The sequence below is a fragment of the Musca autumnalis genome, unplaced genomic scaffold, assembly GCF_047663935.1.
Source record: "Musca autumnalis isolate F117 unplaced genomic scaffold, ASM4766393v1 scaffold_4, whole genome shotgun sequence".
Lineage (NCBI taxonomy): Eukaryota > Metazoa > Arthropoda > Insecta > Diptera > Muscidae > Musca > Musca autumnalis.
Window position 1 is genome coordinate 121,463,165 of NW_027411977.1, and position 15,835 is coordinate 121,478,999.

At 33.8% G+C, this 15,835-nt stretch overlaps 1 protein-coding gene across 32 annotated transcripts in view; it reads right to left on the minus strand.

Annotated features, from left to right (window-relative positions):
* The window catches only part of Pdp1 (PAR bZIP family member Pdp1), a 451,297-nt gene that overhangs the window by 96,821 nt on the left and 338,641 nt on the right, over nucleotides 1-15,835 (minus strand). For 3 of the 32 annotated variants that reach the window (XM_073980571.1, XM_073980562.1, XM_073980560.1), the window contains exons 1-3: nucleotides 8,992-9,252; nucleotides 8,734-8,931; nucleotides 7,454-8,649 (exon numbers count right to left, since the gene is read on the minus strand). The exons of 6 other annotated variants lie outside the window; for them this stretch is intronic. In XM_073980571.1, coding sequence (XP_073836672.1) covers nucleotides 7,454-8,624 — 1,171 coding nt within the window. In that variant the 5' untranslated portion in view covers nucleotides 8,625-8,649; nucleotides 8,734-8,931; nucleotides 8,992-9,252. Of the gene's footprint in view, nucleotides 1-7,453; nucleotides 8,932-8,991; nucleotides 9,270-9,500; nucleotides 14,491-14,548; nucleotides 15,226-15,835 lie in introns of those variants that run through there. 23 more of the 32 variants (XM_073980577.1, XM_073980574.1, XM_073980573.1 and 20 more) reach the window with 19 other exon arrangements.

Sequence of the window (15,835 nt, forward strand, 5' to 3'; positions counted from 1 at the left end):
ACACCCTCACTCTTTAGCGATTTAAAAATAAACAACAAACACTTTCGCTTATAAGTCATTGTGATCATCCCTTTAGGAAGCTTAACAAAAATGGAAATTTATTCGTAAACACAAAGGAAAGAATTCAAATGAAATTAACAAAATAAATGTTTAGATATTAACGTGAATTTCACCTTCAATGATGGCATCATCTTGTTTTGAGTTGTTTTATCATTTATATTACAAAGTTAGAAAATTTTTAGAAAATAAGGCAATGATGATCGTTATCGTCATGGTTTTAAAATATTATAATTAAGTAGAAGATTGTACACCCACTAAATAAAAGAAAATAATTTGCATTATTTTTCTTTCAAAGCGAGTGAATATATTTTGTTGTTGAGTTTTATTATAGAAGAGAACAAGAGAACCATGTATAGGTTACGTTGAGAAACTCTGACTTGGGTAGTATGTAGGGTATGGGGAATTCGGAGTGAAATCGGACATTTTGAAAAATGTGGTTTTTTATTTCCTTTATTTTTGCTGTGTATTTGCAAAGAAATACTCAAAGCTTCTTTAACATTGGTCCAAATAGTAAAAATTTTTTTATTCTTTATTATCTATCTAATAAAAAAATAGAAAAAAAAATTGTGGACTTTTATGGGCTTGGATGCAATTTTTGCTACTTAATATTTAAAATCAATTTTTATCAAAGGTTTTTTGAATTTTTTTAATGATCCGGACGCGCAACAAGATGTTATACCAAACTCACAATAGGATTAGAGAACTTGTGATTTTACGTGTAACTCCTTACAGTATCCTAGTAATTGGAGTTTAAAGGCCAAAATTTGATTCGTGAATTTTCATAAAAACCTATTTTAGGCATTTAAAGTTTACAAGTGTCATTCAATTTTCTTCCTTTCCGACGGATCTAATGAGCCTTTCCGCGATCGAATCCATCCACTAAAACCGCGGATATAGATACCTTGGAAATATGAAAATCAGCAAAAATATATTTTGACAAATTCGCGCTGAGTGAAACATTCAAATATGCATAAATGTAGAAAGAGATTGAGTGGCTGTACACAAAATCGGATGCGCATCAACCGACTTTAACTAATTCGCGAATAAAAGGCTTTTTAATTTTCATATTCTTTGAATGATTGTAATTTCAATATTACTCTTAATTTCCTATCCTTATAAGTTATCACAGTAAGCAGTTAAGCTCTCGCGATGGTAAACCATATTCCTTGATGAAGTTATAGCAGTAAACATTAATTATTGTATGGGATTGCAGGGAAATAGTTGGAGAACTCCCAAATATTTTTTCTAATTTTTCTAATCGAACCAAAAAATATATTTGGAATAATATTTTAACAACAATTTTTTTTCTCTTTTGTTGTTGCTATAATATGCAATTTATAAAGCCAATGTTTATAATTTGGTTTCATATTTTTTACGTGTTGTCTAGATTGTGTACGTATTTTTAATTTATTTTTTAGAGGTTTATACGGACTCTGAGGTAGTATAATTTTGATTTGCACCCAGATTTTTTTTAGTTTTTGATTTTACGCGAAATTAAAAACAAATTTTAGAAATTATGGTGCATCTACGGATGTATGCAAAATGCTGTTTTGAGATATACGTATACATTTTTTCAATACAACAAATAAGAAATTTTAAAATATTTTTTCTTTGTAAGAGAATAAAAACCGCTATAACTTTTGCGCACATCGGCCAATTTTGTGAACGTGACCAGATTTGAAACCAGAATTCTTTCCTTAACCTCCATACCAAAAAAACGTAAATGTGCTCGCAAATTTTTTTTTAATTTTTTTTCAAATGTAATTGTAAAGGAAATTTGGTTTTTACCATATACATTACAAGGTCCCTGACGAATATTTCAATGTGTAATGACAAGGATAATTACACCTTCCATTTTTTGAGGTTAAGGAAAAAAATTCTGGTTTCAAATCTGTTCGCTTTCAAAAAATTGGCCGATGCGCCTAATAATTATAGCGGTTTTTGTTTTATCATAAAGAAAAACTATTTTTACATTCCTTTTTTATTCTACTGAGAACATTTATGTATATATCAGTAACAGCATTCGAAATCCATCCATAGATGCAACAAAATTTCAAAAAATTTGTTTTTATTTTCGCGGAAAATGATAAAAAATGTGAGAGCAAGTCGTAATTATAGAGCCTCGGAGTCCATATAAACCTCTAGAAAAAAAATTAAAATATACGTACTGAACCTAGGCAATGCATTGTGTAGGAAAATATAAAACCACAATTATACAGATTAGGTTTATAATATGCATATTTGGACTCCAATGCTGTAAGGAGCACACTCCTGAGATACATATCAAACAACGTAAAATCACCAGTTCTGTAATCCTATAATCATTTTGGGATATTATCCATTTGCGCGTCCTGATTATTAAAAAATCCAAAAACTAAATATCAGCATCAATTTTAGGTGGATGCAGTGAATATATCGAAAAAAATCATAAAATAATATCATGTTCCCATGGAATATTCTTTGATTCTTTGTTAGGCACAGGTCTATGAAATGTAAGGCTAAGGGAACACAAAAAAACTTGTTGGCTTCAACCCACTTTTCTATATTGATGCCAACACAGTTTCCACGTAAATTATTTTTAATGGTCGATATGATGAGATTCCTCCTAAAATACTTCATTTTAGAGAAATTCAGTTATATTATACAGATTATGTCAACAGCTAGCGAATTCTGAAAGAGTGAAAATGGATTCATCTATTGTAAAACTTTTTTGTTTTTTTACCACATAAATTTTAATTTTTTGTTCATGAAAGTGAAAATATTTTGTTCAAACATAGTTGAAATTGGAAGATGGGTCATATTAGTTTAGGGTACCTCCCCACAAAAGTTAAGCCATTTTCATCAAACTATTGTGATTCGATTAATTCAATTGCAAATGTTTTGTCGCCAAAAGCTTCATATTAAAGATATCTCTCAAATGAGAGCCAGAATGCACATTGGTTATAATTGCTCCATCGTAAGTTGGGGCAGGAACGACCACCAAACTGGGAGAACTAAGTATCCAAATTGGCGACCAATGGATAGCCCAAATGGGCGCTTGCTCGTGCATTTTCTCATTTCCATCTTGGAATTCTGGAACCCATTTTTTGTTACCCACAAAAATCTATAAAATTAAAATTCAAAATTATGAATGAAAAGTTCAAATAAAGGTTGACAGCACTCTTGCTTATCTTACCGACAAATATCGTTAATAACCGAAATTATAAGCATTTTAATTTTACCGATTTTTGTCGGTAACTACAGATATGCGTATGGAAAGGTGGCATGAGGCAATAATCATTTGCGATCGGCAAAACCCAAATATTATGCTAGTTTTACGACGTTGCAAACATATGTTGTATACGTCGAAAATGTATGTCACATCCGTTACAGTTTCTGGCGGACCATCTCTGCATAGAATAGGTTCCCATATGGGCTATACCGGTCCGCTACTACGGGTACCTCGCACACAAAATTTCAATATTTTTCGATAATGACCCGAATGTTCCAAAAAATCCGCCTAAGTGGTATTCTAGCAATATATAACGATTATGACTTTTTGTGATTCCTACCCCACAAACGCCTAAAAAATTCACTGGAAACTTCGATTACGAGTATCAGTTCACCCCTTCTATTAAGGTTTTTATGGAGGCTGAGGATGTTTAGCAGTCGATAAAGCCGGCTAATTTTTTTCTTGCTTATTACTAATAAAATTGTAATTAAATATTATTTTCAAGTAAGTACACCATTACTTAATTATATATATTAACAAGTGGAGTGTTAAGTTCTTAATACATTTTTCGGTATTAAAGTCATAGCTTGCCAATTTTGTGATTAGATGTAAAAAGAGTTTTTGTGGTGCATGTATTTTAGCTTTGTATACACATGTATAAAAAGAACAACAACAAAGTTATCACTTCAATATCATTCAGTTTGCAGGTACATACATACATACATACACATATTTGCAAGCCAAATGGCATTCATACAATTATCAATTATGGAAAAATCAAAATAAAAAGGAATAAAACTCTACATGGGCTTGGACTATGATGACCCTTTTCTATGACATTCGCACTGATGCACATAAAAGCCAGATTCCTACCTCATTTTAGGCAAATGAAAGAGGCCTAATGTAATTGCATTTTTTTGTTACTGTGACGGCATTTTAAAATCAGCATTAGGTTAAAGGCAGAAGAACAAAAATTTTTTAATATAATTGAATGGTATTAAATTAAGGTGTTGGTATCTACACAAAATTTGTCTTACCTCAAATTAATTATTGTGTTTGTAGCAAAAAGTTTTGTTTGATTATTTCAAAACCGATTTTGGAGAAAGAAACAAGAAACACTAAAATTTTGGATTTTTTTAACTCCAAATAATTTGCATTTTCTGTTAACCATCCCAAAAATCATGATGAGAATCAAGCTACAACTTTCTTTTCTTTTGACGTTTTTAACAGCTATTTGTCAAAAAAAGAATTAAAATAAATATGATAATACCAAGATGTTACTAGAAACAGCAACAACAACGGAAAGCATAGAAACAAATGTATAACCTCAAAGAGCAAGTTTGTCATAAGTCAAAGTTTAACAACGAACATCGGTATCAAGTCTGTTAGGCCAAAAAAGGTCTTTAACAATGATGATCCAAAACTACACACAAACATGCTAATGTTTGTGTGTAGTACTCTCATACACTTCGTCTGAAGCTTTAAGCATTAGCGCTGTAAAATTTTAGTCTGAAAAATTGCACAAAATTTTTTATGACAAGGAAATGAGTGGCCAAAACTATCAAATTACCTCTTCATATTCGTAAATTTTTATTTTCATTTGTTAACTTATTCTCCCTCGCTCTAACCCTCTCTCTTTATAGGAAAACTTTACTGGGCAATTTCTTGTTACTGCTAAAAGAGAAGAACGGAAAATTTATGCAAAACCACCTTCACGAACCGCTTTTGTCAAAAGAAAGAAACATTTTAAGAAGAATACAGCAAAAAGTAAGCATGTATGTGTTGATATTAGTGGTCAGTAACGCTAACTATAGCGCATGCTCACCAATATCCGCAAACATCGTTTGTGATCTATACAGCACAATATGTAGTCCGAAGACATACATACATATATATTCGATTAAGGTTGCTAAAAATTTATGAAAAAAAGACTGAAAGAAAGTGAAATGCTTTCGATTTCATTTCAAGATGTTGTGAAAATTAACAAATTTCAGAATAATTTAAAAAACGCCGGACAACCATTTTTGGAGGTTAATTTATTTGGTTTTAATTAATTTTAAATGAAAATAACATGAAAAAATTTTTAAATGATTTTGAGATTTTTTAAAATAATAACAATATTCCGAATAAAACTATTGCATGCACATTTCGGTCCAAAAATGTGACAAACTCCTCAGGAAATATAAAAACTCGGGCGGCAACGTTACATGGGGGCTATATTAAATCGATGATTTATACCAACAATATTCTGTAGAAATGTTTTATACCCTAGCGAAGACTAAATCCCAAATGCCAGCCTATATAGTGTTAACCTGGTTAAAACCTTGAAAATATCGAAAATGGGGAGGTACCGTTCTATGGGGACTATAACAAAACGTGGACCTAAACCAACACATTTCTGAGGGAAAGTTCAGAAGAGTAAATACGAAATTTTAGCCATTTCGGTATGATATTGAGGTTTAAACATTCAAAAGACCGAAAATCGGGAGGTACAGTTTATTAGGAGCTATAGAAAAAAAGGTGGACCTATAGAAAAAAAACCGCAAGGACAAAGTTCAGCGATCCCAGTGAAGAACAAATACAAGTTTTCAGTGATCATGAAAAATATGTACCTTGAAAATACCAAAAATTGGAAAGTACCGTTCTATCAAAACGTGAACCTATAGCAACAAATTTCTGGGGGAAAGTTGAATGCTTCCAACGAAGACTTAATACATAATTTCAACCATTTCGGTGCGATAATGACGCTAAAACCGTGAAAATGGCGAAATCGGGAGTTGCAGTTTTATATGGGGGTAAATCAAAACGTGAACCTGTACTGACAAATAAATGGGGAAAATTTTTGTAGGCCCAAGGAAGACCAAATACCAATTAACAGCAATTTCGTTTTGATAATGAGGCTAAAACCATGAAAATCCCGAAAATCGGAAGGTACCGTTCTATGGGGGCTATATCAAAACGTAGACCTATACTGACAATTTTCTGCAACATACATACAAACGTAGACCTAATGCAAGACATTTCTAAGGGAAAGATTAATGCTCCCAACGAAGACTAAATACCAAATTTAAGCCAATTCGTTGTGATAATTAGGCTAAAATGTTGAAAATATCGCAAATCAGGAGGAACCGTTTTATGGGGGCTATATCGAAACGTGTACCTATGCCAACAAATTTCTCAGGGAAAAATTAATGTTCCCAAGGTTGAAGGTTAGTGTTCAGTCCTTATAACTTAATGTTTAGCCATAATACTTGGATGGACAGAGGTATGCATACCGCCTTACACTCAGTATGCCTGGGTTTGAGCCGGCGGACAAATTAAATTTTGCATGTAAAATGTCTAAAAAATACCATTTTGGGAGCCGCCCCCGCCTTCCCCCTCTGGCTACGATGGTGGTATCAGGCAAGTCCATACTTCCTCAGATAATGGACAAAAAGCTCTAAACGAAACCCCAGTCGATACCTACTAATATGACTGATGAGCCCGATATCTTATGAATTGAGTAACCGAATTGACCAGAACTTTGAACATCGTAAAATGTGTTCGAAAAGTATATCAAGTTCAAAGAAGGTCTACACCTTTTTCAGGTGTAATTCGAAACATTTTAGTTGTAATTCGTAACATTTCATTTGTAATTCGAGAATTCTATTTGTAATTCGAAACATTTTAGTTGTAATTCGTAACATTTCATTTGTAATTCGAGAATTCTATTTGTAATTCGTAACATTCCATTTGTAATTCGTAGTATTCCATTTGTAATTCGAATTATTTCATTTGTAATTCGAATTATTCCATTTGTAATTCGAATTATTTTATTTGAAATTACAAATGAAATCATTCGAAATACAAATGGAATAATTCGAATTACAAATGGAATAATTCGAATTACAAATGGAATAATTCGAATTAAAAATGGAATAATTCGAATTACAAATGGAATACTACGAATTACAAATGGAATGTTACGAATTACAAATAGAATTCTCGAAGTACAAATGAAATGTTACGAATTACAACTAAAATGTTTCGAATTACACCTGTAAAGGGTGTATATCGGTCATCGCCTTCGGTTACCTCCCTCAGGAAAGTTTTAAGTGTTCGCTTGAGAGCAGTTTAGGCTGGTTTATTTTTTAAATTTTTTAAAGAAAAGCTAAAATTCCTCTACAATCAACAATTGCCTACCTGAGCTGGATGGTTGAAAACGAGACTTTAAACTGTTCATATGGTTATGATGATGTTCGCTGGCAATGACTGCAGCCGCTACAGCATTCGCCACCTGTTGCACTGTATTATTTGCTGCTGCCGCTGCCGAGGCTTCAGCAAAAGTTGGAGTGTAGCTACCGGTTATGACAGCAGTAGTATTGTTAGCGCCTCCGCCACCACCACCACCACTACCACCATTTAAACCTGCACCAGTGTTATTGCATTGTGCCACTGATCCATGTGTTGTTGTATCGTTGGAATTATTGCTAGAACTATTGTTATTGTTGTTATTAATGCTGCTGTTGCTGCCGCCACTGCTAGTCGAGTTATTGCCTCCGCCACTGCCGCCATAATTACGCTGGTAATGAGCATTTTCATTGTAGAGTCGCTGATAGCATGATAGTGAAGGTATAGACCAGGAGTTATTGGTTTTGTAATGGAAGTTGCCAGTACCAAAGATTGAATGTGGATTAGTGGCTACTGCAGCAGCAGCAGCTGCTGCTGCGGCTGCTGCAGCGGCATTACTATTGGAATTCGAGGCAACTAAATTTTGTTGTAATGTTTGACTAAGGGCTGCGGAGAGTTGTTGATGATGGTTGGAGTGAGTATGATGTTGGTTTTGATGCTGCTGTTGTTGTTGCTGCTGGTGGTGGTGATGTTGTTGCTGGTGTTGATGCTGATGCTGTAGTTGTTGCTGCTGCTGCTGTTGTTGCTGATGACTTTGCGCAAGGCTTTGGTTATGTAAATGCTGTTGTTGCTGGTGATGCTGTTGTTGCTGCTGGTGGTGCTGGTGATGCTGTTGTTGGTGATGCTGTTGTTGTTGTAAATGCTGTTGCTGTTGTTGCTGCTGCTGTTGTTCTTGAGTTTGCATATTCTGTTGCCATTGGCCACTATTGTTGCCGCTGCTACCTCCACCACCACATCCACTACTTCTAGAACCCATATTAGTTGATGATTTCGATGAATCATTGCTGCTGATACTGCTACGAGTATTATCGGCCGATGATCTATCATTGCCACTATCACTACCACAATTATTGCCCCCACCCCCCGCTGACTGGGCATTCAAATGTTGAAAATATTGATTAAGAGCCGTCGAATTTCCATGATCCTGGAAAAATCCACTACATTGTGAGGCCTCTGAAGCCATGATGGCTTCCCTGTGAGCCAACAAGCTGCAATTAGTTTAGTAGAAATATTTATGTGTGTTTAGGCGCAAATTTCTTCGTTTAGATATGGAAAAATTCTATCACTCTCACTTTTTTTGTTGTGTATCTGAATTGGTTGTAGTTGAAACTTCTTTAGATGTTGGTGTTTGTTTATCGCGTTCGCTCCGTTTAGGTATTTAATACCTTTAACTCGAGGAAATGGTATTTCTTTAAAAGCCACAACAATTGCAAGAAATCCATGTGTACGCTTTGCATTTTAATTTGAAATAAATTTCACTTTAGTTTATTCTAATCGGGAAAGGATCATAAAAAAACCAATTACGTTTTTATTAAGTTTTACACACTCACAAGGACTTGTCCGCTATCGTAGTATTGACGGGGAGTGTGTGAAGGGTTGGGCTTTTAAAATTATTTCCACTTTCGTTGCTTCCGTATGTCATACATTTTTAAAATTAAAGAAATACACAGAATTGGTGGTAAGCCCATGCTCCTATATACATTTATCTGAAAATTGTGTGCTCTCATTGCAAATGTGACATTAATATAAATTTCAAAATATTTTTTGTTTTTTTTTTTGTTCTTTTTTTTTTAAATGTATGTTTCTTAAAATTTGGGTGAAGTAAATGCTATTTATTTAACGAGAACAGTGAAGTAAGCTGTTTTCAAATAGTTTCTTTAAATATTTAAAATGGAAACATTACAAATGTCCTCAACAATTGATCCATTTCTAATGTCCTTTATGGGGGCGCACTGTTTTTTTTTTAATTTTTTATATTAATCTTAATTTTTAGGTGTTTTTAAGGTTAATATTTTTTTGTTTTTTTTGTTTGTTTTTTTGTTAAAAATATTAAATTTACATTTATTTAATATAATTACTAAGCCATTCCACTTTAAGCAAAATATGTGCGTCATATTTTAATGATATTTGTGGTCACGTTGCTGTACCTTTTCTCGTTAAAATCGCTAATGTCATACGCTAAATGTGTGTCTGTGTGAGTGAATATTTGTTGGGTTAAGAGTATGAGAGAATGAATACATGATCGTTTATCAATTTTCTTAGATATGAAAAACTATTTGACATGTGTGTGACCATAATAGACGTGTTTTGTTTGCAAAAAAAAGTAGATTTTGAGGTTTCAGTTGAAAAAAGAGAAAAATGAAAAAAAAAATTTATTCAAAACACCTTCCGACAATTTTAAAAAAGTTTCGTTACACATGACCAAACCCCTACAAGAAATTATAAAGGAAATTTGACCTTGAGGATTTTGACCTGAAGATGAGGTTTGCTGAATTTTTTGTGTTCATAATTTGTTCTTTAAGACAAGAGCTACAATTTTTCCCCCGCGAGCAAATTAAAATTCTTAGCGGCTAAGAAGATATGAGGCTGGAAAAATGTCCTTTGCGGGCCCATAACCGCGAAAGTGGAAGTGATGGGGAACAATACCGGGACACGTGTCTTCTTATTTTTGATCTTCTATAATGCTGCGGTGTCACAATGTGGTTTGTTCGTTATTGTACCCTCCACCAAAATATAGAGGGTATAATTAAATTTGTCATTATAACTCATCGAAATATTCATCGGAGACCCTATAAAGTATATATTGTTGATCAGGGTAAAATTTTAAATTTATATAACCATGTCCCTATATCCATGCGTGTGTTGAAATCAAGATACAGCTCGCAATTTTTAAGATAGAGCTTTCGCTATTTTGAAGGGTTTAGCCTCATTATTACACCGAAATGGCTGAAATTTGGTACTTAGTATTCGTTGTGGGTATAAAACCTTCTCCCAGAAATTTGTCGCTATAAGTCCCCGCCTGCATATAACACCCCATAGAAAGGTACCTCCCGATTTTCGGTATTTTGAAGGTTGTGGCAGAAATTTGATATTTAGTCTTTGTTGGAGTTAAAAACCTTTCTGACTGAAATTCGTCGGTATAGGTCCACGCCATCATATAGCCCCCATTGAACGGTACCTCCCTATTTCTGGTATTTTGAAGGTTGAGACCTTAATATTTCACTGAAATGTCTAAAATTTGGTATTTGGTCTTCAATTGGGGTATTAAATATTCCATATGATATTTGTCGGTATAGGCGCAAGCCTTCATATATACCCATAGAACGGTACCACCCGATATTGGGTACTTTGAAAGTTTTAGCCTCATTACCACAACGAAATGGCTGAAATTTGGTACTTAGTATTCGTTGGGGGTATAAAACCTTCCCCCAAAAAATTGTCGGTATAGGTCCACGCCTTAATGTATATGTTTTGAAGGTTAGCCACATTGTTTTACTGAACTTGCTGTTTTTAGTATTTAATTTTTCAAGGACATTTTTGATGTCCTTGTTATCCTTGAAAGCCAATATTCTCCTTTTTAATATGACACCAACACAAACACCGTGCGATGAGTACAAATATTTAAAATATTTATTTGAAAAATGTTGTCCTTTGAAACTTGAATATCCTTTAAAAGGACAAAAACGAAAAAAACTTAAATGCTATTTGACTCCATTTGCCTATAGTTTTAGACGTTTATAGTCCGGTTCATGTTTAATTTTGACTGTCGGACGGTGTAATCAATCTAAATATTAAATAGCTATTCACGCACTTTACTGAAGGCACAGCATGAGTTTAAGTTAAGCACAATGAAAAAATCTTCAATCCATAATGAGTTATTTCTTTAAATTCTTTCAAGGTAAAAGTAGTTATTTTATTCATTACTACGTAATGAGAACAGTGAAACAGAGAGAGTGTGTGTCACACTACAAAAACGACAGGTCAACGTTCACCGTCGGTAAAAAAAATTTTGTCACAACAAAAAATACGAAGATTGGTAAAATACATACTTTGTATGCGTTAAAAAACCCTTAATTTCGTAAGCCTGACTAAGCTATACACTGTTAGCATGTTTAACTACAAATCACAAATTCATATGTTCGAATCCGTTAGAGGGCAAAAGTCAAAATGTGGAGTTGAATGAAACTGAACATAAATTTACGTAAACAGTTCTAAGAATAGAATATATGGAAGACGATTTTGCCAAACCTCCCACACATAATTTCAAAAATGTTCGCAAGCAGTTTAAGACCAGCTCTCGTACTGTTTTGAATGTTTTTTCTTGTTGTTGCAAAATATTAGTTTTACTCCCCACCGTAGAATGAAGGCTATATTAAGTTTGTTTTTCTGTTTGTAACTCATCGAAATATTAATTTGCGACACCATAAAGTATACATATTCTTGATGAGGAAAAAATTCTGAGACGATCTAGTCAAATCCGTCTGCCCATCTGTTATTATCATCCTAGCGTCTGTAATAATTGAACTGTTGAACGCTACATTTTTGCAACCGAGCGTTTTTTTTTCATGGACAGGTGGATTTTTGCTACATTTTTTACATTACTAATCATCAACTACTTTTAATTTGACATTGGAAATTCCCATTGGTCACAAAATTCTCCCCCAAAAATTGTCAACATAGGTCCACGTTTTAGTATAGCACCCATATAACGCCACCTTCCTATTTGCGGTATTTTTTAGGATTTCAGCTACATCTTTCATCGAACTACCTATTATTTTACACTTGACCTTCCCAGTAATTACAAAACTTCTCCCCAAAAATTATCAAATTAGGTTCATGTTGTGTAGCTTCCATAGGACGGTACCTCCCGATTTTAGGTAATTAGGTAACTAATTATTATTTTATATTTCAGGTTCCCTGTAGTCACAAACCGCCTCCACCAAAAATTCTCAATATACGACCATGTTGTGGTAACGCTTGTAATTAAAATTTTGAAGTTCCCAGTGATCGAAAACTAGTCTCCAAAAATTGTTAATGTAACACATCGAAATATTTATCGGAGACCCTGTATACATATGTATATACTTTACATATATTATTGATCAGGGTAACATTCTAAGTCGATATAACCATGTCCGTCTGTTCGTCCGTCCGTCTGCTGAAATCAACTCGCAATTTTTAGATGTTTAGTATTGCAAATGGGCTATATCTATATAGCTCCCATAGAACGGTACCTCCCGATTTTCGGTATTCTTAAGGTTTTAGCCTTATTATCACAATGAAATGTCTGGAATTTGGTACTAAGTCTTCGTTGGGGGTATAAAACTTTCCCCTAGAAATTTGTACACGCCTTCATATAGCCCCCAAAGAACGGTACCTTCCGATTTTCGGTATTTTGAATGTTGGGGCCACAGCAACCCACCAAAATGCCTGAAATTTGGATTTGGCCTTCATTTGGGGTATTAAACGTTCCATATGAAATTTGACGGGATAGGTTCACGCCTTAGTATGGCCCCCATAAAAGGATATCCGGTATATTTCCGGTAAGGATTTCCGGTATTTTGAAGTTTATGGCCTTAATATTCCACCGAAATGGCTGAAATTTGGTATTTGGTCTTCATTTGGGGTATTAAACGTTTCATACCAAATTTGTCGCTATAGGTCCACGCCTTCATATAGGCCCCATAGAACGTACCTCCCGATTTTCGGTATTCTGAAGGTAGTGTCCTCAGCAACCCACTGAAATGGCTGAAATTTAGTATTTAGTCTCGATATATTTACGTTATTCTGAAGTTTGGGACGTCATGGGGTTATATTATATTCCAGATGTATAGGTCCGCGTTTTTTGTTTTTCGGCATTTTGAAGGTTTTACCGAAATATTGGAAATTTGGTATTTAGTCTTCTTTGAGCCTAAAAACTTTCCGCCAGAAATTTGTAGGTATAGATCGACAATTTGATATAGACTCCATAGAACGGCACTTTCCGAATTTCAGTAGTTTGAAAGTTAGCCACATTATTTTACCGAAATAGCTGGAATTTGGTATTAAAGCTTCTTCATAAACGAAAGGAAACTAATTGTTCAGCATTACTTCAATACAGCTCGTGGTGTAGGGTATAACAAGTTCGACGGGGCCGAACTTAACGCCGTTCGTACTTGTTTTCTTCTTCTTTTGTATAGGCATATGTCTGTCGGAAAAGTTGACTGATACTTTTTGAGATGGCTCTGTTTAAGTTCAGCGTAAAGAGCAGTCCTTTTGTTAAGGTAGTCCTTCTGGTTCGAAATTACTCTGCTAAAATGTATGATCGCTGGGAATAGAACATGTCAACTTCTAATTTGTAGCTAAACACATTACACACTGTGCCACTCTTACGAACACTATGGGTTGTTTAGACCCATATAAATACAGCAACAACTTTTCGTATTTTTGCTAACAAAAAACACGTTTGCCGACGGTGAGCGTTAAAATCACAACTGTCGGTTTTGTATTTCGGGAACACACGCTCTATGCCATCATATTCATGGAGTTAATTAAGTAATTTAGCTTTGTACGACTTTAAACAATAAACCCATTATTTTTTAGCCTGCAGGTAATGCAGTAAGAAGGTAGTTTATACACATAATTTTGTAATAGGTTATTAAGCTAAGCCACATTACTATTTTTGCTGAGCGCTTATATGAAACAGGTTTCTTATCATTGAGCTAGGAATGGAATCGAGCAGTGCGTTTTTATTTGAGAAAAGTGTAAAAAGTTGAATCTATTCAAATTTTATGTTTATATTTAAACTGGTTTTAATGATCTGTATTTTTCAGATATTAACCAAATTTAAACCACTATAGTAAAATAATTTAGATTCTCATTTCTTTGTAAATGTGTTCAAAACAATTTGTTATATTTTCGGAACACTATTTCTTCTGAAAATAATATTTTGCAAACAAAACACATCTAATGTTCAATGATAAAATTTTGTTTGTTTTATGTTCTCGTTTGAATGGAAACAAATGCATTTATTTTGATTAAACAAAAAATCGAAATTATATTAAAATTGATTTCTTATCAATTTCATTGATTATATAACAGAGCGGTATTTGAGTGTAAATCCATAACTTTAAGGTGTTGAACGGTGGTGTTGAGGGAACGGCTTTCAAAACATAGTAACTCGTTATTGGAGAAAGTATTGTTTGTTTGAAATCTGTTCGTCATCAAATATCGGAAACGGAAATAACTTGACTAAAGCCCGTCATACCGATAATAAAAAAAACATAAAACGAAAACGATCGATGTAATTGGGTTTTAAATTCACACTGTTAATATTGGTTGTATTTTTAAAAATTATATTTGTTATGGTGTTTTTAAATAATTTCGAATTCCTTTTCTTAACAATTATTTGTAGTCACAAATTTTTGTATGTTTTATTTTCTAAGGAATTTTCATTTTATTTATTTATTTTTTTGTTAAGTTGAAACACAGATTTTGTTGCACATAATATTTGCAGATGCAATATTTTATATATTTTTTATTTTTATATATATTATTTTTTCAAAATTGTATATTTTGATATTTTTGGACTTTGTTTTTTTTTTTTTTTTTGCACTGATACTATTGAATATTATCTTTATTCAATTTTTATAGTTGGTCTTTTCGATGCGCTTCACGTTAAAAATTCTCCGGTCCGGTTAAAGCATTGCGATCAAATGCCACAAACCGGCAAACGAATACGTCGTTTCAGTTTTGAGCAATGTCCGCTTACATCGTTTAATTAAACGTGAGTAGTTCTTAGGGGGGATGGGGGCGGTCGCCCTCGCCATTCTCAGCAAATTGCAACAACAGCTGGAACACAGCAGCAACAGCGACAGCAGTAATAACAATTGCTGTGTTTACCTGTGGAAGGGTTGTGCTCAGTGGGTGGCGTTAACTGAACTGCCAACTGAACTAGGCCCCACATCTAAGGGTAATGTTTAGCAGCAACTGCGCTGTTCCATATAGATTTCTTGTTTTGTATTGAGATTCTGAAATAAATACTAACATTCTCTCTGAAATGTTTTGCTTTTAATTTCATTAGATTTTCTTTCTACGACCAAGGCAAATCGGAAAAATGTCATAAACAAAAAAATATAAAAATACAAAAAAATGACGTAAAAATAGATTTAGTTATGGAAAAAGTTTGCGGTTGTCTTGGTATTGGGAGAGGACTTGTAAAGCTGAGTATTAAGTCAAGACATGAGTATAAGCATTTGCAAATATCTATGTATGCATGCACATGTCAGTCTGTCCGTCTACACATAGTAGAACAACTCTCGGTTTCATCAACAAACTGACGTTGGGGGTTTGATGTTGTTTGCCAGGTTTGTTTCTTCCTTCCTCACTTGTTTTTGATGTGGTGATGGCAGGTAT